The sequence below is a fragment of the Cygnus olor genome, chromosome 22 (assembly GCF_009769625.2).
Source record: "Cygnus olor isolate bCygOlo1 chromosome 22, bCygOlo1.pri.v2, whole genome shotgun sequence".
NCBI classification, from domain to species: domain Eukaryota; kingdom Metazoa; phylum Chordata; class Aves; order Anseriformes; family Anatidae; genus Cygnus; species Cygnus olor.
Window position 1 is genome coordinate 2,495,062 of NC_049190.1, and position 25,021 is coordinate 2,520,082.

A 25,021-nucleotide genomic window follows, 5' to 3' on the forward strand; every position below is an offset into this window, starting at 1 on the left:
ACAACAGCTGCCCATACCTGCCTGTCCCTCCATGCCCTCTGAACTTCTCAAGGCTAGTCTGCTGTTACAGCAATGCTTTCTGCTGTTTTGACAGACTGCATGAGACATGGCAGCTGCCTTGATTTGGCATCTGTTGCTGATGAAGCCCTTTTCATGTCAGTCAGATGAAGCAGCCAGACTTGTCCATGACTCCTGGGCTGCTTGCTAGATCAGCCTGGCCGTGTGTTTACTACGACACAGAAGGAGCCGAAGGGAAATTTCTGTAGGTGGCTGTCTAGGTGACTCTGCTCGCTGTTGGTCTTTGCTGTCTTTGTCTGCTGTGTCATGGCATGGTTGGGCTTCCTCAATCTCATGGACCTTTACGTGGTTTTTTTTTAGCTAAACCTAAAGATGGGATTACTTTTCTAGCATGAAACTATCATCCTGCTTCTTTCTTGTACCATTAGTAATGACTTGCTTTGACTTCAGTTACCCACTCTACTGGAGACTCCCTGTGCGACTGCAGGCAGATTGCTCAGGCCCGTGCAGGTATTCACGTGCCTGGTTTCAGTGGAAGTCAGATTTCTCAGTAGCTCTGTGAGTCTGCATGTGGTCTCTCTGGTGCTCCTATGGTCTCTCTTAGTGCGACCAGCTGTGGCCTCAAGTTTCCTGCGCCACCTGGCTCAAACCACCTGGGACCAGACCAAGTCCCAGTGCCCACATGCAAGCCGTTGGCTTGTTCTAGACTATCAGCTGATGCAGAGGCAGTCTGGGTGCCCAGGGAGCTTGGTCTCTGCTTGTGTGAGCCCTGGGCTGATGTCATAGCGTAAAAGTGCTGCCCTGCTCTGCTCTGCTCTGCTCCCCACCTAGGAAATAGGAAGAGCTTTCCTCTGCCATGGAGGGAGTTTCAGTATAATTAGACTTAAAATGAGTTATTAGTGTATTTTAGCAAAAGGGCACCCCAGGTAGATGGGCAATAAGTCTGTGGGTAGCTTCTGAGGTGTGGGAGAAGCTTTCCCCATGTATTGGATGGAGCATCGCATACTCAGTATAGAAGCAGATGGCTCTGTTCCTGGCAAGAGCAACTGTTTGCAGCCCTGTGGTACCATGTGGCTGAAGAGCCAGGTAAATGTGCCCCAGGCAGACGCCTAGGTATGCACTTGGGGGCACGGATGTCAGGATCCGACAGTGCTCACCCAGCAGTTGAGTGACTTCCCTGTGCTTTAAGGTGCTGCTTTATGCAGTAACCACAGTACAGGGGCATAGGATGTAGGTATAGGACCCACAGGTGCGCAAGTAAAAGAGACCTTTATCCTGCTGGGGTTCTGAGGCAGCAGGATGCTGGATGAATTGAGCCAAAAGAAAAACAAAAGGAGGCACAAAGAGGTGTCAGTGAAAATCAACCGGAGTCGGGCATTTAATTTCCAAAGACTTCTTTGCAAATCCTGGAGTATGTCCCTGGTTTCTGGAGGAGGCTGGATTCAAAAACAGCAATTAGTAAGTCCAGCTTTACGTGCTTAAACACCATATTTTAATCAACAAGATGACTAGGGAACGTGGGGATCCGTGTAGGTTGTGTACTGTTATGGTGCTGGAGGGAGCAAAGGGCCTGCTGGATGCTCCTGCCTTAGCAGTGCAGAGCTGGTTACCCAGGCAGAGCTGTAATTGCAGTTCAGCTCATGGGCAGTGCCAGCTTGAATGCAAACGTAGGGGCCAAAATCTTTGCTCTATCTGTACCTGCATGCAAGGAGACTAAATAGAAGTTCTTCCATCAGGATGCCTTGGTATGGATTAAAACTGTTCTTTGGCACAACAGCAGGTTTCAAAAGAATGCAGTCATTTCCATGCTTTTCCCCAGTAAATGAAAACAAACCAACTAAAGAACAGAAACACAAACCAACTGAAAACCAGAGTGACACAAGAAGGCTAATTTAAATAGGTGTCCCCTCGGAAGGCATTTCTCGCTGGCACCTCCTGAGGGGGGACCCTGCTGTGGAAAGCCCTGCAGGGGCAGCAGGCCCGCTGGCGAGCCTTGCCCTCAGCTGCTGTGGCCGGAGGCCCTCGTCCTCCGGGGAGCCTCGCATGGCTGCTCCTGCGCGCTGGAAATCCTTCCCGTGGGGTCACGGCACGCTGCACTTCTCTGCAGGAGCGGGGCCCAGAGCTTCCGCTCAGCAAAACCCCAGAGAGGCTCTCGGCCCGAAAGCATCCCCTCCCACGGCAGGAGCGAAGTGACTGGTAGGGGCTTCCCGGCTTTTGGCAGGATTCTGCTGAATGGAAGCCGGCCTGCTCCGCCGCCCCGCAGAGGTGGGAAATTTCGAACGCACGGCGCCGTGGGCTTCTCTTCCCTTGTGTGTCTTTATGCAGAAAGTTACCTCGTGTTATGTTTTGGAGACAAAACGAGCATGCTTTCCATGCAAATGATTTCTGTTATGAGAGGGTAGGCAAGCAGGTTGAAATTCTCTAAGTGTTTCACATTTTGGAGGTGTTTTTGGTGAAGGCAAAATGCTCTGGACACTCAGCTCTTCGTGAGCTCTAGCGGGACTTGTGCAGCTAAGGCAGATGTTCAGCCACTTAGCTGTCCCACTGGCTGCTTGGATTCACTTGCAACTGAGATATGTCAATGTGGACCTTTGAGAACCTCTTCCCAAATGCTTTTTAAGTCCTTGAAGCCTTTTTCTGCCCACAACAGATGTGGGGCTCTATACACCCCTTCTGAAAGTATCAGAAAATGAGACTGAGAGGTGAAACTGCAATATGTTGCGTCTTGTGAGGCTTAATTTTGGTAAAGCCCCAATGGGAAAGATGGATAGTATGAAAGCTGAGTCCATCCATGCCTTACAAAGCAGGTGTCAGGCTCTATGAATGACCACATAAGCAATTAAATGGAAAGCTTGCATTACTAAAATGGAAAGAGTATTATGGGCTGGGAGGAATTAGGACGTGCGGGTGAGACTTATGGTTAAGACACTTTCTGTCTATCTCAGCTTCCCCTTTGTAGCAGGGGTTCTCTTATTCTGAAACCAATCATTTTTAGTAGCCTTGCCACTACATGGCCAATGCAGCCACCTCTACTGGGCGCTTGGAAGCCCTTTATTTCACTTAGGGGAATCGAAGCAGTAGGGATTATTAACTGCCCTTTCATACTGGTTCCCAAGTGTCTTCAGATCTCCCCCATGATTTAGATTTTATCCAGGCGGAAAAAATACAAAGTTAAGTTTGTTTGCCAATCTGCAACATCTTGCTTGTGTTGGAGCAGAATGCAGGTCCTGGACGGTGCTCCCCTGACTTGGATCTTCTGGAGGTGTGAAGGAGAGCTGCTTCAGGAGGACACTGTGCAAACACATGCTTTGCTTACGAGAATGACCCAGGCAGGGACAACGGCCTATGGATCTGCGAGGATCCAGGGTTAATTCTAGTCTTGGAAATCTTCCAGCTGCAGATAAACAGCTGGAAATAAAGGTACCAGGCATAATGCTGAAATACACCGCTGCCAGACGAATCTGTTTCACCAACTTTGGTAGTACAGTGCTGTGTAACTGGGCAGAGAGAGAACTAGCCAAATGCTGTACCGAGTTGTTGGTCAGCAAGTGAAATATTTAGTCTATTGATTTAATTATGCTAAGAACCCTCCCGAGTTCATTTCCTTATGCTGAGCAATGAACCATCACTTGTCTCTTCTGCTCTTGCTCCGAGTCCTTCTGTTTAGTGTAGAGCAGATTCTCTCATCAGATGTTTGCTTAGTGCTTTGCATTTAGCTAAATGTTTTTTGAAATACCCACCCTTAGTGTGACAAAACCACTCTGGTTCAGTTCTCCTTGTCAGGGTTGTCTAAAAAATAAAATAAAACAGTAACACTTCAAAGGAGATCTGGGATGTGTCAGATGCCCAAAGTGCTGTGTGTTCAGCCCTTCGAATGCGTGATGATGTGCAAGCATGGGGTCCTGAGACGTGTCATTTCAGAGGTAAAAACTATTGACAAGATAATAAAGCAAGCAATAACCCAATGCAATACAGATAAATATTATTTTTGAATTGTTTTGAGATTTATTTGGCAATGCATGCATGGTTCTGTATCTGAGCACAGTGCGGCAGGTTATTCATTCTCAGTGCCAGCCAGAGAGCTCTGTTAGTCATTACCGCCTGGTACTAGCCTCCCAGATCTGTTAGCACCAACACAGCTCCCTAAAATGGGTCTTGGTAGCAATAACTCTGCTTTTTGTTTCCTTTTCAAGGTGCAAGAAAAGGCATGGGTTGCAGGTGGGTCACTTCAGGGAACTTCACCCTTGACTGATCTGATCGGTTAGGACAGGGACACGCCCCGGAGGATGCTGAGGGCTAGCGATGAAGGTGAAGTGAAGATCCTTTCGTCTGAGTGACTCCTTGTCTGGCTGCCATCTGGGATCTTGGACAGTCCAAGGGGTTTCTGTGTTTTGGTTCCCTACCCTGGACTTACCACCAAGCCAAGACAAAGAAGGGTCGCCATTTTTTTCACTTTTCGTAATGTATTGTAGGAAACCATTTAATTAGTGAGCAAATGAAGATGGGTAGTCTTCTCTGGCCATAACCAGGGAAGCCTCGTTCTCCAGTGTGCTGTAAGCCTCCCAGCTGGGTGGCTGTGCTCAAGGGAGCACGGAGACCTGAACAAATATTAAACCATTTTCTCCCTTGCATGAACAGGTACGGGGGTTGTGCGTGGAGCTGGAGCCTTCGGGCCGTGCACTGCTCTGGATGCAGCTGGTGTACGGCTCCAGCAGTGCCAAAATACCCCTGGGGGCCTGGCAGGGTGCTGCTACAGGAGCTGTGCAAGCCCAGGAAAACCAAAAGGGATAAGGGCTGGTTTTCTCCTGGTTGTATAGGTTTGTAACAAGCTGAGTTTTCAAGGGGAATCTGACTGCCTAAGAATTACAGACCCTCCTTTACCAGGAGTTTTAGAACCACTGGAAAGTATTTTTACCACTTGTATAAAGCACATCCCCTTGGGCAGCCGACCAGCTTTGGGGATCTACCTCTCAGTGACCCTGTCCTCGGCCTTGCACAGGGATCCTGGCAGAGCTAGGAACTGCACGTAGGTTTCCTTGCTTCTCCTTGCTGGTCTGCTGCTGTGCATGGTCAGGTAGGCTGGATGTCGGTACAAGGGGGAGCTGGTTAAATAACACACACAGGAGGGATTGCCTGGCTAGCTGCTAGGAGCTGTGTTTTATCAAAGGAAAATACTTTTCACGGTGCTCCATGATGTACTTTGGAACATTATCAATACCATAAAAGCAGCCGTTTCAGTTCTGCTGTCGGCTCTGATCACATGACTCATTTCCAAAGCAACAGATTCAAAATAATATTATTAGATTAATGCTTTAAAATACTTTTTAAAAGTATTTTTGAAGGATTCTGTGTCTGAATTAAATGTAAAATGTGGACAAATACAATGCAACTTTTAGTCCCTCACTTAAATATTGCTAAATGAGCATTGGTGTCTTATTCTAAAAAGGTTTTGACTGCAGTCAAAGCATCCAAGTAGTGTATCCAAAGCCAAGCCACTTTTTTTTCTTTTTATTATCCAAAGTTCACGGTGTACAATAAAAGTGTCAGCAGCTGCCTTATGTAATTTGCTGTTCGAGATTGAAGTCAGAAAATCACTAGTCTGTTAATTGAAATCTAATTTTTTCTTGTTATCCAGGAGTAACTGTTTGCTTTTTGATGTTCCTGTAAATAAGAAAAAAGATTTCTATTGTGTTTCTTTTCAATATTTTATTATATTGGGGGTGAAAGAGGAAAAGAGAAAACTATTTGCACTGGTAACTCTGATCAATTGATAAGCTTATCACACACCAGTGTGTGAGCAAAGAAAAAGTAAATCTTCTGAGGCAGTGGCAAGTGTGTCGTTTGCTGTGGCAGGCAGGCAGTCATGCAAGCTCTGGAAGATTAGCAGTGTATTTCAAACTGAAAATTGGCCTGATGGGAAATGGTTCTGACTTGTTTGAAAGGTTTAAACTGATCTGCAGTTCACGAGGGTGTGAAGGCCAGCGGTGCTAATAGGTTTAGTGATCTGAAACTTGTCACGCTTCAATGTTTGTAGCCTTCCAACAGCTGCTCGCCATTATCCTCCCTCCAATTTTGGCAATGGTTAAATACAAATGTAGAGGAAGATGCGTTTTGAAGGTGCTTGGTTTAATTGTTTGGCAGTGTCTTTGCATGCTTTCTCTATCTGATCTTTTACTCAGACCAACATTTCCTGGATGTTATTTAGAAGAAGACATCTTTCAAAAGACTGTGTCTGAACATAGGTACTCTCGATGCTATGGACACATCCCGGTTATGTTCTCCAACACACAGACGACTGAAGGCCGGAGTTTGTAGAATTACTGCCCAAAGCACTAATCTGCTCAGCTTTTTGCTCCCCTTGGGCAAGTCTTGTACAGTACCTTGCTGAAGCTCTTGTCAGCCCCTGAGCTGGGGCTGGAGCTGCTCCCCAAAAGGCTAGCAGCAAGGTCCCCGTTGGCCATGCCTGCTGCATGCAGCACAAGCTGGCCTCGTACTCAGCGGGACAAAATTCCATTTTCTCCTAGGTGCAAACCAATTGGTAAGAATATGTGGAGAGAGAAGTGTATTGACATTAATAACAACACTACTGCAGTCATCAAATCTTTAGCCAGAGCCCACTGAAAGCGGCACCCTGCAGGCTTCTCTCTGCAGAGGCTGGATTGAGAGGCTGGGTTGCACAGGGGTCTGGCTCCAACCATCGCCGAGGGCTTTTGCCCTTGTCACTTGGTACATAGAGCTGTGGGACTGCCGTGTTTGGGAACTTTTCATTAGCTGCTGTGTTATCCATCCACTTTGAAGGATTACTCAGAAGTCGTCAGGGTTTGTGCTAGGCTTTTGTCGATGTTCAGCAAATACAGTGAGAGATAACGCTGATGAAAGGAGCCTGAGCATGTGTGCACACCGTGGATTTGTAAGGCGGCCTGACAAAAGCATTGCAATGAACTAAAACATATTTACACATAGAAACTATTGCAAAGCTTCCTACTGGCTGCATTAAATTCCCCCCCTTCTTTCTCGACTCCTGATGCTTTGTACTGCTCCAGCTCTAGAGAGCGGTTGCAAATCGAGCCCTGGTGCCTGTTAGGGAGGGCATGTGGCTGTTTTGTGGTGCACAAAGTGTAAAAGAAGGCAGAGCACAGCATGCACTTGAGCACCAAAACACAATGGTGGTGTTTATTTGTCGGAATGGAACCTGGGCATGCGGATGTTGGTGCATTTGCAGCTCATAACTTAAATGACAATGTACCAGTCTGATTTTAATGAGAGTTGGTTCAAGACAGGCTTAATAGTTTATTTTATGACAACCCTGGTGTAAGAAGTTGAAGAATACTAAATCCAGGTACATTCTTTATAAGGTTGTTGTAATGGTTGTTATTTCTCAAAATGCCTTTATTTTTAAAAGATCACATTTCTTTGGCTGTATGAGAAATTGTCCACTGAAGCCCAAAGTCATTTTGCTGTGGTTCTTCTGTAATACTCAGACATGGTATACACTTAACAGTGGAAAAGCAGCTGTGCTAGCATTATTTTTATTTCTGGAGGTCAGCTTGGGGGGAACCGAAATATGTTCTGCAGACTTTGGTTTTTTTCTTTTTTCTCTTTTTTTTTTTTTTTTGGTTACTCTGCTTACACCGGAAACTCTGAATAGGTATATTTGTCAGCTTTTACAGTAAATTTCTTCTTCCCCATCCCCCAAACCTGGAGCCAGAAACTGCCATCCCTCCCCACCCTACCTCTGCAAGGAGGCTCTCTGCAGTCAGTGCGATGACTCAGGGACAGGACATTGCCCGAGAGGGACGCTTCTGCCTCCCGTGCAGTCTGCACTGCAGCTCCTATTTGCTTTGGCAGAGTTGATGGTTTTGCTCAGCATAAACAGCAGTAGCAACGTCTGACTCTGAAATGTTCTCAGTAAAGTACAGATAAATCATTTCCAAATGTAAATAAATCCCCTATAAGACCAGGAAAGCACCTTTGGGATGGTCTTCATTTCAGACCTCCTGAGCTCATTCTCAGAGCTCTCAGTACAGCTCATGCCACAGCACTTTTTAGCACTGTCTTCATTAGCACTCAGATAAGTTAATATCAATTAAAATTTAAAAAGCAAAATGTGAACTGTGTTAAAAACCCTTGTGGATTCTCGCATGCAGAATTAGTGACCTTCATTCCCATTGGTAACTGCATTTCCAAAGCCACAAGCTCCATGAGACTGCAAGTAACCCAAGGTGAAGTCCCACAAGGAATGTCCAGAGAAAGCAAACGCAGATCGAGCAAAGGCTGAAATGCCATCTCCTCCAGCTACTGCTTTAAAGCGTGAAATTTTCCCAATATGCTTAAACATATTTTAGCATACAAACAAAGAAAACAGTTCAACACATAGTTGTAGGGTTATCTACCACCAAAGGTATTTATAATGGCCTTTCAAGATTTCATGATTAAGTGGTATGTAGTGAGGCAGAAAGAGCAAACTCAGTAGTACAGCACAGTTGAAGGAAAATAAGTATTTCATTTCTGGAAGAAAGTAAAGCAGAAAAGTTTATTTGGTTAAATATTTTTGAGGTTCACTTAAAATATTTATATTTAGACTCAGTTTTTCTCCCTCCAGGAAGGTGTCACAGAAATATCTAAGTGTGCTTATGACTGCATGTAACTGGAGGAGATGATCAGAATTAAAGCGATTCATCTTGTTCTGTGGTGCGAAGCATCCACATCTTGATCAAAAAATTGGAATAAATACTTCCAAGGTGGGATAATGCTTGAATTTTAAGGTTTGAGCCAGATATCCAGCTGCACTTCATAGACCAAAGGCCTGTTGCGATCCTTAGGAATGGGGACTTATCAACCAGCGTGTTTACAAATCAAAGTGCAGTTAAAAGGGGCAGGTAGCGAGTCCTGCTATCGGTGGTTTTACAAACACGGGGCCTTCCTGAGCTTTGTTATTCTCTGGCCTCCTCCTGCTGTTAACTGCCTCCAAATACTTGATGTAAAATATGGCTCAATAATACCGGCTTACGAAGTACTGGGCTTCCTCTGCTTTCATTGCCGCAAGGCTTTGCGATAGGGCTTTTTAGCTGGCTCCGAGCTTTACTTTTCAAATCGAGGTCTGAGAGGTGCTGTCAGTACAGCTGTCCGTGAAGCTGTGTGCTGGCCCAGCTGGCCAGGCCACAAACCTGCTGGGCAGGCGGTGAACAGCTCTGTGGAACAGAGGCATGACTCTGGCCCAGGATGGCACAGGTATACCCGCCTGTTCCCCAAAAATAGACGTGCAGTCATCAAACTAGTGATGGGTTAAATGGCTTTTGAAATGAGGGTGCTTCTCTGATTTGGTTGTGTTTGTAGCTTGCTTCTGAGCACAGACTATAATGTATTTCTCTTGAATATCTGATCTCTACTCATTTATGCATCTACCTGGCCAGCATTTAAGTTATTTAATATGCTGGGTACCTGCTGACCGATCATTATTATGTGCCTGTCAGATAAAGTCAGTCTGAGTTGTCCTTCAAGTGGATGTAAATCACTGCGCTGCGAATCTGTGGCACTGAAGCAACGTAAAGCAGATAGACAAAAGTGAAGTCTCAGGAGGAATAAAACAAGCAAGCTATTTTTGCCAGAAGCCTGAAGAAATCAGAATATTGTGCTCAGGAGTTAAGGGGGAAAAAATAAATAACAAAGTGGAAAATCAAAATTAACACACTGCAGCCTCACTGAAGACAGCAGAATGAAAGGTTCAGTCTAGGGACAGTTTGAGGAATAGCAGCGATTGTTCATTGCCCCTCTCTTATTTTTTTAATCTAGCTGGTTGATAACTTGTAAAGAGGGACACCCTTGTGCACGTCCCGTCAGAGTGTGTGGTTCACCACTACCGCTCTCGTGTTTCACACACACAAGAAATGTGTCCACATAGAGGTGTAGGTTTATTGATAGCCATCACTTTTAGGAATGGAGCATTATCCTCTGCAGAGCAAGTGATCCCTTTTCTGTGCACTACATCCTCCCTGGCTTTCATAAACGTCTAGAGTGATGCAGTTATTTATTATCAGAGCATGTTCATTACACCCTGCACCTGATGGGGCCCAGCTCCTGCAGACCATGGCAACACCTGCCTGTGTGGTGGGGACACCGCGGTCTGCTTCCAGACCATCCCCAGCTCTTCTGCTTTCTGAATGCCCTTTGGCAACAAAGGGGCTGAATCGCTCAGTATTCCTGCAGCCAATTCACAGCTGGAAGGAACTGCAAGCTTACTTAATTCAGGTTGGGTTGTCCTCATGATCCATCCGTGTGATTGCAGCATCTGAGCGGCAGAGGCAGAGAGGAGACCTCGTACTTCACCTGTTGGCAAAAAGATATCACGAGCTAAGAAATGTGCACGTACACTGCCGTGTTGAGAGCACCCTGCAGACAAGGGGCTGCCATGGGGATTTTGGCCTTTTGAGTGGCAGGAAAGGAAAATAAACGTCACCTGCATCTTTTTTTTTTCAGCTTCTGCTCCAGAACAACAACCGCAGCCTCGCCCCTACCAAGGCGTCCGTGTCAAAGAGCCAGTGAAGGAGCTATTGAAAAGGAAACGGGGAAATGTTCACAACACCAGTACAACGGCAGCTACAACGGTAGGAGAAGAAACAAACTCAGGAGGGAATTTTTTCTTTGGTAGCTAAATGATTGACCAGCCCTGGCACCAGCTGGCAACACTTCGTCAATGAGAGAAATCTTGGAGGTAGTGGAGCCTCACGTTACCTGGAAATACCATTAAATAGATTTTCAATTAAATATTATAAATACATTTAATGCAAATAAAATAAATATGTTTCCACCTTTAAGGTGCTGAGCCCCTTCAATCACCATTGACTTAGTTGAAGGGGGAAAGTGCTTTGCACTTGGCAAGATCTAATTCCTAGGAACAAAAGGTGGCTTGGGATGTAAGCACACTCAGCCCTTCTGAGAAGGACTTGAATTTAATGTTTATGGTTTTAATCCCTGGATGTTTTTCTTCTCTTTTCTAGGTTGTTTTGCCCCATCAGACACTCCCTTCCTATTCACCAATGGGTAATGATTTCCTGCCTTTCTAAGTGTTTGTCAGCCCTGCTGCAGGGAAAGCACTGGACTGAATTGCGATCCTCTCCTGTTTTTCAGGCCAGCCTTGCATCGATATGGATGGTGCTGCCCCCGCGTTGCCTGTGACAGATGAAGGAGCACTCTGTTCTGGCTGGCTCTCCCAGCCCTCCCCCACATCCTTGCAGCCTTTAACCCAGTGGACCCCTTACCCTGACTACGTGTCCCACGAAGCAGTCAGCTGTCCGTATACCGCCGACATGTACGTGCAGCCGATGTGTCCCAGTTACACGCTGGTTGGACCTTCCTCTGTTCTGACTTACACTTCTCAGCCGCTGATCACCAATTTTGCAGTAAGTCCAAAATCTCTAGGTATAAATGATGGCCAAGTCCCCACCTCCCAAGAAATGTCACGGGGAGTTCAGGATGTAATTTGTATAACTCAGTTGTTGTAACATCATTTGTTCTTGCATCCATGCCACGTAGTTATACTGTAAGCCCTTCTGTTCTGTGCTGGGTATTGGAGTGGTTTGAGGGGGACAAAAAGCTGCTGTTGTATTAAAATCAGAGACCCCACTGCCATTTCTCCAGCTCTCTGGAGTGCTCCTGCAGCACTATCCTCATTATTAACACACGTTTGTGCTGTTTTCCTGGGAAATGAGTCCTCTCCCACCAAGTCAGCAGCAGGGCTGCCATTGCGCTGCATTTGTTCAGCTCTGTGAACAGTTATTTACTGTAGGGGAGTATCGGACATGTTACTTTTACCGTTGTCATCATTTCCAATTTGAGGAGGTGTTCTTCAGCTCGGATTTGCAATTGCTGAGAAAGCACTAGTTCTGACTGGGTTTACTCAATAGCTGATAAATGCTGTCGTCTGGACAAGTAGTTAGGATGCAGTCTCTCCAGAGATCTGAGCAGTTTTCAGGCGATTTTTCGCTATTTAACTTTTAACAAAGTTCAATAGTTAACAAACTTTTAGAAAAGTAAATGGAATTCTAGGAAGCATCCACTGGGTGGACCAGGAAAATCACTTGGTGATAAGTTTATCAAAAATTGCTATTTAAAGATGAAAGAGCAAGGCCAAAATAGCACCTACATGTAGCAGAATAATCGGTTTCAGGTTGGACAGAATCTGTTTGGCAGACCCAAGATAATTCCTTCTTCATTAGGGGAGACAGACAATCAAACTCAAGCAGTTTTTTTTTTTCCCCTTTAATGTTTCAGCTCATCTGCTGAACTAGGCACACCAAGTCAGCAAATGGCCCTGCCAGTGGCCCTCACTGTTGAGGAAGGGTTGTCGTTTCAAACCTGGCCCCGTGTTGGCTGATGGATGGGCTGTTCAGCACGGGTGCTCACGGAGGCCAGAATTAACTTCCTTCAGTCCTATGGCAGCAATGTTCTTGTGCCCATGCGTTCGCCTTGCAAGAGGTGCTGCCAGCGAAGGCCGCATTCAGCGCAGGGTGTAGCTGTCTCATGGGCTTACCCTGAGGGTGGGAGCGGGAACAGAAAGCTAGAGGGAACTTGTCGTGAGTGTGAGCTGCTGCTTGAAAGCACCTGGGACACCCACAGCCACCGCTCTCATGGGAGCCAGCGTGGGAAAACTGTCACACTGGTGTAAAGCTTTACCCAGAGGGACAGGAAAAGGGATGTTAAAAGTGAGACCGAGCATCCTTCACCTCATTTTGCGTCGTCCCCCTGCCCCACCTAACCAATTGTTTGATCTCGTTTAATTTCTCTCCCACTTTAACAGCCCCGAAGCGCCACCCCAGCCGTGGTGCCGCAGCTGGAGGTGTCGGATCAGCAGCCACCCCTCACGTACTTCCCGTGGGCACAGCCCCTGTCCGCGCTGCCGGCCTCCACCTTGCAGTACCAGCCGGCTTCTTCCACGCTCCCTGGGCCCCAGTTTGTGCCCTTGCCCATCTCCATCCCCGAGCCGGCCCCCCAGGAGCTGGAGGACGCCCGACGGGTCATCGGCACGCTGCCCATTGAGAAGCTGCTCCTAGAAGACGAAGACAATGATACGTATGTTTTAAACCACGCTCTCTCTGTTGAAGGGCTTTAAGTTGCACATCTGGGGCCTGATCCTCGCTTACTCAATGCTCCCCTTGGTGTCACAGCGAGTTTTGAGTACAGAGGAAAGCAGGCCGGGGGGTGGGGATGGGAACTTACCTTGGGATTTTGTTGTCCACCTCTAGCACGCCGTGACTTGTGTGTGAAGTGAAACTCGCTTTGTCCTGGGGCCCGGCACAAGATGTCTGTGCTGTCACAGCTCCTGCCACCTCTCCCAGGCAGGCTTCCAGAGCTGCATAGTTCTTGTGCTCAGCCTCAGCACGAGGTGACTTTCATCCTCAGACACAGAGCATGGCCTAAAATCAATAACCCGTAGCGTAGCAATGGCCAGCTGCAGTGTTTGGTGAGGGTACCTTGCCTGTAAATATTGGCAAGACCTTTTTCAGAGGACCGCTTTCTAGAGCTCAGTGTGATGCCCTGTATATGTCTTTGCCCTGTCCATGAAGGAACCTCTTCCTGATTTAGGCGACTAGAAAATAATTTGGGGGCCTAAATTGATACTTTTCTTGTCCGAGTTGAATTGTCCCTTTGAAAAACAAGAAAATATGAAGGGAACATTTGTTGTACTGGTGCAGATAGATGCATCGGCCTGAAGATGGAAAGCCAGTACAGTTGAACTAAGTGGCAGTGCAGGTGGACAGCCCTGTGCACAGAGCAACCCAAAGCAGGCTAGGTGAAACGTCTGATTTCACAGGAAGGTAAAACTTGAAGGAAGGTCTCACCTTGTCTATAACTGGAAGACAGACACATAGGTGTGGGACAGTGCTTTGGAGTCCTGGTCTTTCAGCTGCAGAATGTTTTTGGACTCTAAACTATCCACCTTCAAGACGGGGGGCTGTTTCTGTGGCTGGCTGGGAACGCTGCGTGTTCCACCAACGGACGGGTCCTGGCCCACTGAACTCACCGGGAGTTCTGCCTGAATCAGGATTGCAAGACATGGCCCAATATCAGGAGACGATTGAGAAGACAGGGTCTTCCAAAATCTGGCCTTCGGTCTAATAACAAATTCATGGCATTACTGTTAGCTGGCAGTACTTTCATTTCTTCTGTAGCATTTGAGCGTGAAGTTGGTGATGTGCTGAGACAGGGGACCTTAGTGACCTCTCTTGTGCCTTACTGCTACGGAAAGTTTCTCCGCTGTAGTTTCCCAGGTTCACAGGTGCACACGTTTGCTTTATGGCTTTCTGGTTTTCTTTCCTGGAGAATGAGTAGCTTTACCTTTTCCTCTGACGCAACTGTAAATATTACTGCTGATGTTCAGGAGTGCCATGCCACAAACAAACATACCTGCAGGAGATGTACCCCCTTCTAACTTTGTTTATTGTTTTCTTTAAAATGAGGGAGTCTTGACTGATGAACACAATTTCTCTGGGTTTTTCTGCTTTCTAAAGCCCAGGATCCGTAGGTGATTTTAGCGTTTGCAAGACTATGCAAAATAATTTATTGCACTGTTTATTACCTGGTGCCCAGCACTCCGCTTCCCACCCAGGCAGTATTTCAAGTAACTTTACGGTTTATGCCTGAGTGAGGTTTGCAAGCTCACAACAAAAGTCTTGAGGACTTGTAAGCATATTTCATTGTTTAATATTAACAAATCTGGTAGACATGAGCAATAGATCATGTAAGTGATCGTAAAGTCATTTGGAAATAGCAGTAGTTGAGGCGCATTGACATTAGTGGCTTACATTTGCAGAAAAACCCAGCAAAGAAATTAATCAGAAGGAGCTTGGTTCACCACTGGTTACTCCAGTTTTATAAGCACAGAGACATTCAGTAGGTAAAGCTGGGGTAATGCAGCTGTGAACCAAGCCTGTGGTTGCTAAGATTGCTTTTAAATTTCTTTCACTTCAATGTATGTAAATTCTGTGTGTGGATATAAAACAAAGATGAACTGTTTCAGAATTTCTTTCTGGGTTGTTCTGGTTTAGAAAAAGACAAAATCTTTTCCAATAAAGATCTACGGTAACTTTCATATGCCTAGAGTGTTTTATTTCCTGTCCAAAAGCATAACCCAGCATTGGTTCAGCAGTTAGTCAGTTCAAGAACTATGTAGAGGCTAGAGCCACAGATCAGCTGTTGGGCTTTCTGCTCATTTTGCACATCAAGGCAGACTAAAGAGGAACCCCATGGTCCCAATGTGGCTTGGAAGCAGTATTTGCTCACGTAGTCATTACTCACACAAGCACTCCTGCTGCTCGGGTGGTAGTTTGATCCCTGTTACCCTCCATCGGTGTCCCTGGGGATGTGAGTGTGCAGTCAGAGCTGATGCTGAGCTTGACTGAAAGCTAGACCAGCCAGAAATCTGCCTTTCTACTGCCTGAAATTGTCAGGTACGGCTCTGGGCTACAAAGTCACCTGGGGAATCACCCCAAACAATCACCCGTTGTTTTCCCCTGGACAGAGGGGAAGTGCACAGCTCCCCGTGCTGCCAGGCGTGCCTGGTGCCCTGGAAATGGGCCCTGGAGAGGTGGAAGTGGCACGTAGCTCTGTGCAGTTCTCTGCAGCTCCAGCCGTAGCATTTCCCACATCGCCATGTCACCAGCAAGTCTGTCACTGCTATGGGACATGACAGCTCTGTGTCTTATGCACAAGGTAAGGACCTGGTCCACCCAACAGCAGTTTTAATAGAGTTTAACTGGCTCAGTATACAAATACCCTGTTAGGAAGAGGCTGTTTGTACCTCTGGGTGGTGAGATATTACCAGTGCATCACCCCAAACAAGTGAGAGCGTGTAATAGAGCATGCTGGGCCCCAGCACAGGGCTTTGGGGAGGACTCAGGTACCTCCTGGCACAGGGGCAAATCTCACACGGAAGTGCTGAAGTGGAAAGGAGACAGCACGTCCAAGTTCAGGAGCGCTGAGGGCTCTTGAAAGCAGCACTTATTTTGAGGTAGGAAGCCCTTTCCTGGGGAGTGGATGATTTCAGTGTCGAGCCCTTGGGACTTATGGCATGGTTTTGGGGCACTCTGGGTATAACCCCCCCAAAGCAGCAAAGATACCCTGTAAAACCGTTTGCTCCCAGGGCCAAGCAGTGATCGGTGTCTTTATTTACTGTCTTAGAATTCTACATATTTATGCAGCTAAAGGTATGAGGGCGTTTGCGTTGGCAGCTGCAGAGCGCATGAAAGAGCTGCGAAGACTTGATGCCAAGGAACACCGAGGAAAGGTAACGCGGACCATCTTCTCCTGCAAACTGTAGTGTTTGGGATGGGCACAGACTTTGCATGCCTGACAGCAAGTGATGCCATGAAAATCCACCTCGGCCTCTCTGGTACTGCAGAGGAAGCCTGGGGCAGTGACATGCCTTGCTTAGGTGCCCCTGGCAGATTCTGCAGGTTAGGTGGGATGAGGACGGGCATTATTTCTTTTCAGCCCATGGTTCACTGAGTGATCTAAGATAACGCTGGTCCTGGAAGATGCCAGCACGTTGGCAGCAGTCTCTGAGGCTGCGGGTTTTGTGAACAACTGATTAATGCCAGCAGTGCTGCACCTGGCATAAATAATGTTTTGAAAATGCTGGGCGCGGGTTGTCAGCCAAATTAGGGCTGCAGCACACTAGAGGGAGCTCTGAGGAGCTGAGAAATGTCCCCTCTGACATGACACAGTGGGTCCTGATACACGGCATTCGGAATCTGCCTGTGAGCAATCTTTGGCTTGTGCACCATTGGCCTTCTAGATACCATTCAACCCAGTCTGCCTCTCCCTTCCTCTCTCTCTCTCTCTCTCTCTCTTTTTTTTTTTTTTTTTTTTTTGTTGTTGCTTCGGCTTCTAGACTCTCACAGTTTATCTGCTGTGCTATTTTCAGACTCCTCTGCTGGTGGCTGTCACCGCCAGGCAGCCAGCTATTGTCTATGATTTGATCCAGACAGGAGCAGATGTCAGTGCTGTAGACAACAAGGGGCAGTCAGCCTTGCATCTCGCTGCAACGTACGGGTATGCCCAGGTTCTGCAGGTAGGAAAAGCTTTTATGGTTTTAATTGCTAGCAATATACGCCAACATTAAAGTCTCAATAGCGGTGTCTTTAAATAACAATCTCAGAAGGTGTCAGTAAGCAACGAAGACATACAAAGGCCTCTACTTCCATCGCTGTGTTAGGAATTGTCTCCCTAGGATATTCCTGTTTTAGGACTATGCTTGCAGCTAACATCAGCCTCTGTTATGGAGGGAGTAGCTGTAGTTTATTTTGGGAGGGAAATAAGTTCTTTTTGCAGACCATGGCTCTCAGCCTGCTGATGCAGGCCAGGCACAGTAGGCTTAGGCTTGAGCCCTGAGCACTGTTCTGATGCCTGTGTTGGAGCAGGGTCCCCAGGGGCTGCAGGCAGCTGTGGGGTGTGGGGAGAAGAAGCACTAATGCCAGGCCAAAACCCTCTCCATGAGCCCAGTGTCATCCAGGGGCGAGCAACAAACCGTGTCCAGGTTCAAACCAGCTGAAGGAAGAGCAGATGTGACCCTGGAGATGGAGCCAGAGCAGGCACAAAATAAGGCACTTTTTTCACATTTAAAGCAAAACCAAGAGTTGTTCTGCTCCTGTACAGGCAGAATCTTCTAGAGCTTTCACAAGCCACCTGACCAGAGGGAGAGACATACATATGACCATACCTGTAGGATCATGATCATCTTGAGTAACCCTTGGTGCCCCCCAGATCTTTCCATGGACAGGGTCAAAATCTAAGCAGTGTGCCAGCCAGGCTCTGACAGCCCCGAAGAGCACATTGGCACAGTAGAAAAGGCACTGTGGGCATTCTGGGGAGGGATTACGTAGCACAGCTAAGCATATTGGCATGTGTCTCTTCATTGTGTAGCTTTTGGCCACAAAATAGAATTAAGAAAATGTACCAGCCTTGATTCGTGTCAGGGCTGCCTGTAAGCTCTGCCATTGCAGAGCTTCATGGCAGCAGCAGGGCTGCCGAGGAGTTTACCTGCGGGCTGGGCACGGGGCACGGGGTCCTCTGAGGATGAGGAAAGTGTCGGTGGAGGTGCTGCAGGATCCCTGGCACGCTGGCGGTTTGCTCCAGCATTCATGAGCTCTGCCTTGCACACATCCTGCGCTAAGTCCCGAGCAGGCGGTTAATGTGTAACGTCACGAGTTCCTTGGAAAACAGGTGTTTCGTTCAATGGGGACAAGTGTTTTACATTCAGATGATTCCATCAATGCCTCCCGGAGTGCCTTATGGTAGAAATGCATCTTTTTTTTTTTTTTAATACCTGTGAAAGGGAATGAGAGGGAACAAGGAAAAATACACACAGCTTTGCTCTTCGCTGGGGTCAAAGCCATGCTGTGCTACAGGGTTTCTTTTGTTTTGTTTTGTTTTCTAGTGGCTTAAGCATCTAATCTCTAATCATCAGGCAGCCCAAAGCTACTTGTCAATATTTGATCTGGATATATTATATTGTTGTTATGATAAGAGAGCACAAGCCCTAACGTTCCTGGATAATCCTCATGCACCTTGTCCAACTTGACGAGGCTCTGGATGAGTCACGGCGCTGCATCCTCAGCCAAGATGCTGCAATGGGAGCAACTCGCTTGATTCACTCAAGAGCAAAAAGTGCTGCTCTGTAATAATTTAGACAAGGAGCGACCTGGCTGCATCACACCGGGTCTATAAGTTTCTGAAGTTAGAGATTTTAAGTTTTTCACTCTGCAAAACCCAAGCAGCCACTGTAACAAGCTACGGCTTCAGCCTGTCGCGCTGTTACACGTTAAAAAAAATAAGAATGAAAAGTAAACCCAGCCTGAGAATTTCCACTGTCAGCAAACTTTTAGGCAATAAAGTTTTACTGTACATATCAGGGAGAGATGTTCATTTATCCTTGCCAAGAATAACTCAGAAGAAATACAAATCGGTGTTACGAAGGCATACATTTGCTTAATCCAGGGTGAAAGTGAGGAGACTAGCACCCTTGAGCTGTGTTTTACTACTAGGGATTGAGAATCTAATAGGATCTAACAAGATCTCGTACGTAGATGGATCTTAGAGAACTAGGGAATATGATCATCTTGTGCAACCCTGAATGTCCCTGTTAGGAAATAGGATTCACACAGCCAAAAATCCAGTGTCAAACTGCTTAACTTGCAGTTAAATTATAATTTTCTCTTTTGTTGTGTATCACACACACACACAGCTTCTGTTAGATCTAGCTGATTTTAGCCTGGACAATGTTCTGCTGAACTAAAATTCTCCTTTTCCATTTCTCTGTCACTTCTAGGTTATACTGTCGCTAGGTTTTCCTCTTGATTTAGAAATGAAGAATTTTGAAGGTGAGACTCTTTGTACAAGTATTTTATCGTGATGGTAAAAAAAAAAAAAAATCAGCAGGGATCGGAGAAGGATCTAGGGCCTTAAGAATACACTTACATACGTTGTCCCTGCGAGCCCTTACATCCTCTCTTTACATCATTATCTTCGCTGGGGCTGTCATCACCTCCCTCCCTCCCTGTTTTCCAGGCCATACCCCCCTGCACTGTGCCGTCCTGGCCCACAACGCCCTGCTGCGGGAGCAGGGGCACCCAGGGGTGACGAAGGAGCAGCAGGAAGGTCTCCAGCACCAGAGCGAGGAGCTGGAGACCTGCATCCAGCTCCTGGTGCAGGCGGGAGCCTCCATCTACAGCCGGGTAGGGAATCGCTTCTGTCCGTCCCTCACTCATCCCCGTGCTGTTCGCTTGTACGAACTCTGACCTTGTGCTGCATTCAAAATATCGAATTGGAGGAGGAATGAACTGCTGGCAGAAGGAGCAAGCCTGTTTCCCTCGCAAGGGACTGGTTGCAGAGTCAGCTTCTGCCTTTTGGGGTTGCTTCCCCGCAGCCTGAGCCAAAGGCTGGGCATTCAGACAGCCCCTGCAGGGAAGGAGGTACCTCGGTGCTGCCCGTGAGCTGCAGAGCTGGCCTGGACGCCTTTCTGCAGGGTTTATATAATGGCTTTAAGTTGTTCTGCAGGATGGTTATTGTGCTTTGTTTTGCTGTCTGTAATTAGGACGTGAAAAGCAACAAGACAGTTCTTCATTACACAGTCCAGGATGCGAACATCTCCCTGCTTAGGTACTTCCTGGAGCTGAACGCCTTCAAGTCCAGGGATTTTGTCAACAGCAAGGTGAGTCAGGAGGTGCCGGGACGGGGTCTGTGTGCCAATGTCCGGGCAGAGGAGGTGCTGCGAGCACCGAGCTGCTCTCAGTGGGAGGCTGCAAGCACATGGAGCTGTTAGGGGACCTTTGGGGTCCTGCAGAAACCAGATGCTCTTCCCACACTCATTTTTCTGGAGGGAAAAAAGCAACAGTTCGTGAATCTGAGCTTTTATTTTGCCCTGAAACTGCATTTTCCAGTAAATGGGCACCTCACCTGGAAATGTGCTTGAATTGCTATGAAACACAGGCGCCTCTGCCAGCAGCAAAAGCTGACAGAAGGAGAGCAGCTAGGCAGGGAAGAGAGGGACGTGGGAAGTGGTTACTTGAGGAGGAATGCGAACTTTATTACGCTAGGCTGAAGATTGAGAAAACAGATCTGCAGTGATGCAATGGCTTGCTGTTGGCAGCAAAATGACAGCGAGAGACGGCCGTTGAGGGCTGCGTGTCGGTGACCTCTCCTGTCGGATGTGCCATGCGCAGCGAGGGACAGAGCTCCGTTTCAGGGAAGGGAGATGGGAACTTTTCTGCCTCGTTCTTTGCAAGTGTTCTGGCTCTGTTTGTGCCGGGACACAGATGGGTTATTGTGATGGCACTAAGTTAGAGCAGGGAGAAGCCAAATATTTACAGGGCCCACAGAACTCTAACAGCTGTCGGGAGCAGTGAGGGAGGACAGCCAGATGCTGCTGGCAGCAAGGCAGGGGCTGACCTAGGCCAGCTGAGAAACCAGCTCCCCAGAGGGAGCCAGGAGCCTGGGTGCTCTGGCAAGTGAAAGATCTCTGGCTCTGGGAACTCAAGATGCTAAATGCCTGGCTTTAGGCACTCCGTATAGCCCCACTTACAGACCTGAAGATTTGTCAGTGTCGGTCCCTGAGCGCAGCGTCCCTGCTGAGCCATCCCCAGGTTGTAGAAATCAAGCTCGAAGCCCTCCCAGCGCTGCTGTTACCACCCGTGCTGCCCCCCGCTTCACCTCGGAGCAAACAACAAGCGGTGACGCTATCTTGTAGGTGCGTCGGCTGCACCCCTCCTCCTGGGCAGAAATCCTGACATTCCTGCGGGTGGCTGAGCCATCACCCTGCACCCGGGCTGAGCTGCCCCCCGCAGCAGGACCGGAGGGTGCTGCTGGCAAAAAATCCAACCTGAGCAGGGAGCACAGAGGGAGAGGAGGAGGCCAGGGCTCCCTGCGCTGAGGGGGCAGTGCATTTGCTTTGCATTTCAAGAATTTCGAAGGCTCTCAGCCTTGCATTCGCCAGAGCATCCACACGCCTGCGTCCAACAGAGAGGAATCAAAAGTTTGCTGCCAACTCCATTCTGACCGGGAGGCAGAAACTGGGTAGCTTCACATTTTTTTCCCCCTACAGACTTCTGTTGGGCTGGAGGAGAGAAAAGATGTTTTTCTCTGGGGGGGGGGGGGTAATTGCACTGGGGTTTTGCTTTTCTGTGAGGTGAAAGGCCTTACGCTGTCTTTCACTACATTCTTGCTGTATCTTTTAAGACCCTCTAGGCAGGTGCTATCTTGTCCGTGGGAGTCTGCTCTTGTCTCTTGATCACAGTCCTGTGAGAGCTCCCTGCTGCGATAGGATCGCTTGGAGTCTCCAGTCTTGTTGCTGAGATGCCTGGGACAGTGAGAAATGTAACGGCGAGGCTGGCCGGTCCCCATCCTGGCTTTTTAGCTCTTCCAAGCATGACAAGGAGAAGAAAATGGGGATGCTGTATTTTGGCTTCCCTGGCTCACCCTCTGCTTTCTGTGGTTGTCTCATTCCAAATCCAATTCCTTGGGGATTTTACAGTGAGAATAGCACTGAGGGCTTTGGGGTATTTTTCACCTGAAGGGTTTCTAGAGCCCAGATGTTAGTGCTCTGAACTGTCGTCTCACGTAAGTCCCATTAAAGTCAGTGGAGAGGCTCCAAGCTCAGACATTGCCAGATTGCCCTGGTCTCAGCCTCGTGCCTGGATTTGGAAGCCATCAAATGCTTCTGCCACAAAGATGCGGCAAAAAAAATAATAGATGTTTCCTTTTTAATGAGAAATCCTATAAAGAGTTTGTAAACTATCCCTGGACTTTATGGGATGGTAAAATCGACAAGGATCTGCTTGTTCAGGGCTTGTAAAAATGCCTTGACTGAGAATAGTTGTTAAGATTTCCATCCTAATGTCCTGTTTTGTTTGGTGCTTCCATGTCCCCCCCGTCTCTCTGGGAAGCAGACCCTGAAAGCCCAGGCATCCCTTTCGGCACTATGGGCGCAGGTTGCGCCCAGCCTTTCCAAGCGCTCGGGAAACGTGTGATCGCCTCGGAGAGGAAAAAACACGCAGCTGCCGCAGCGAGACCTGGTGCAGACTAAAAATACCTCGCCTCCTGCGTGTGCTTGCGAGCTCCTCCTTGCTTAGAGCCGTTAGGGGTCATACCCCAGTGGGCAGAGGCGCGCGTTTGGGGTGCCCCAGCTGCAGCCCCCGCGGGGTGCCCCGCACCCTCTGGTGGCTCCGCAGCTGGCCTGAGGCACAGGGCCATGCAGGGACACGGCTGCTGCTCCTCGGCCTTGCTGCTCGCTTGCCTGGCACCTCTCGGAGCAGCTCTGGGTAACGCCAGGGGTCTGGGGACCTGGGGGGACTCGCACGGTCAACGGGGATGCCTGGGGACGCACAGTTCAGCAGGGGCTGAGTGGGGAGGAATGCTGCTGGTACGGGGCTGCTTGTTAGCCCCGAGGTGCTGCTGTGGCCAAGCAGCTGTACCCGCGTATCAAAGCACCCCAATCTGTACTATTTCATCGCACACAGAAATCTAAATCCTTGAATTTCCTCAGTGAGCAGCCATACATAGGAAACACAGAACCGGGATATTCTCTCACCTCCGGTTAGGAAATGGCGTGAGGTTTCTTCGTCTCTTTTACAAGTCTTCACTCCCAGGGCAGCTGTAAGCAGGTGGTACGGCTTCTCAGAAGGTTTCTCTTACTTGTTCTTCTTCACCCCTTGCATTAGGCTCATGGCAACACAGCTCTGCACATGGCAGCTGCACTGCACTGCGACAAGAACCAGAAGGAAATCATCCAACTGCTCCTCGACCACGGGGCAGACCCGAGCATCCGAAACTTGGACAACGATCAGCCGATCCACATGGCTCCTTCTGGGAAAGCCGGGGACCAGGTACGTTCCCGACACGTCTGCTGTCTGTCCTTCCCCGGGGAAACTGAGGGCATGTCCTGGCCAAGCTGTGTGACGTGGGTCTGAGGGTATAGGCTGGGGGCTCCCCACTTCACTAAATCCCAAATCAAGGAGCCCAAAGTGGGCATTAGCAGGTACTCCAAGCACATCTGGGGAGATATCGATGTATAGTTCTTTCACAATGGCAGCAAGACTCAAATGAAGATCAAGTTTCATGCCTACAGGTCTGAAAAGGCTCCTGGAGCTCACTTTAGTCTCCAAAATGTTTATATGTGCGTACGTATTCATATGCATGTATATAATTGTGTGTGTATATGCATCTGCGTGTCTGCATGCAGCCCATGCATGCACCCACCACAGTTTCACCTGGTACATTATAAACTTTTACGTTTTTTGGCAGATCAGGCATTTGCTGAAGAAAGGGAAAATTGCATCTGCATTTATTTCCTGCCGCCGAAATGCCAGGTCCTAGGTTGCCTGCACTTTCCGGAATGGTTTCAACTTCAGCTTGCTGATCGCAGAAAGCCTCTTAAAAAACCCTGTGAGGACGGTTAATCAACATGTCTGTGCCCCTAAAATCTTTAATCCCGAGTGGGATGACAGCGTTTCTCAGCCTGTGGCCTGGGGACTGTGAGTAGCACGTAAGAAACCAAGAGATGAAATTGGAAATGGTTGAGAAGTTTGTTTTGTAATAACCCTGTTCCATAAATTAGCAAAGATTTGGAGTACAGCCACTCTTTGGTTTGGTGGCGGTTGAAACCCCGTGGTGGTGGCAGAGCACAAGGTGGTCCTTTGGCTGTAAAAGGCTGAGAAATGCTGATCGAAGACATGCTCACCCTGTGCCTCCTGTTAGGTCCTATACAGAGGTACCGGGTGAAATGCTGAAACCTTTGTGATGTGCAATTACCTCGATTATTCCTGCTACCTGGGAATGCGTGAACCTGAGGGAGGGAAAGGACTGGATGGAGGAGGTCAAGCTAGCCTGGGGAACTTTCCACGGCATGGCACGGCCGTACTCCCCCTGAGGGAACAGGCATCTGAGCTCAAGGCCTCCAAGGGAGGGTTCCTGCAAGCTGCTGCTATCCCGTTTCTCAGCACTTTGTGGAAGAAAGCTGAATCAGCTGCCCATTGCCGCTGTCTCTCGCCCCACCCCGAGAAAGGAAAGCAGATGCTTGAAGTGTGAGCACCTGGGGCAGGTTCTGAGCAGCGCAGGTCCGCGTGGCTCCGGAGAGGTTCCCGGGGAAGGGATGCCTCTGAGATGTCTGATCTGATCCCAGAATGGCAAAGAATAATGTTGTGAGAGCACCCCAGAGCAAGAAGCTCAACTCCCACCGGAGCTAAAGCCTGTCCTGGAGACGGAGCCTTCCTTTGGGATCTGCAGCAGCTTCTGGGGGGGACAGGGCAGAAAACCTTAAGCCACGTGGGGCTGTACAGAGGGTCAGAGGGCAACGTGGCCAGTGCTCTCCTGTTCCCACTCCTACCTAAGGGGGCATGTTAGTAAACTCTTATTCTTTCTGTGAAATGATTTGTAAATTGCTGTGCAATCAGCTGGCAGCAGTGTCTCTGCCGGGTCAATAGGAGTGGAGGTAAATGCCTCAAGGGAGTGAAAG

The 25,021-nt window shown here is 48.2% G+C and overlaps 2 protein-coding genes across 2 annotated transcripts in view; both read left to right on the forward strand.

Moving 5' to 3' along the window:
* Window positions 1-15,115, forward strand: part of POU2AF1 (POU class 2 homeobox associating factor 1) — a 71,993-nt gene extending 56,878 nt beyond the window's left edge. Inside the window, exons 7-10 of the mRNA XM_040534371.1 lie at window positions 10,495-10,622; window positions 11,016-11,058; window positions 11,146-11,417; window positions 12,815-15,115. Coding sequence (XP_040390305.1) covers window positions 10,495-10,622; window positions 11,016-11,058; window positions 11,146-11,417; window positions 12,815-13,126 — 755 coding nt within the window. The 3' untranslated portion in view covers window positions 13,127-15,115. The remainder of the gene's footprint in view (window positions 1-10,494; window positions 10,623-11,015; window positions 11,059-11,145; window positions 11,418-12,814) is intronic.
* Window positions 15,116-15,253: 138 nt separating this feature from the next.
* On the forward strand, window positions 15,254-23,799 carry NFKBID (NFKB inhibitor delta). Its single transcript, XM_040534369.1, has 6 exons — window positions 15,254-16,300; window positions 16,940-17,086; window positions 19,343-19,394; window positions 19,582-19,748; window positions 20,108-20,224; window positions 23,229-23,799. Exons 1-6 carry the CDS (start codon window positions 16,085-16,087, stop codon window positions 23,475-23,477), a joined length of 948 nt encoding a protein of 315 aa, XP_040390303.1. The 5' UTR covers window positions 15,254-16,084; the 3' UTR covers window positions 23,478-23,799.
* The last annotated feature ends 1,222 nt before the right edge of the window (window positions 23,800-25,021 follow it).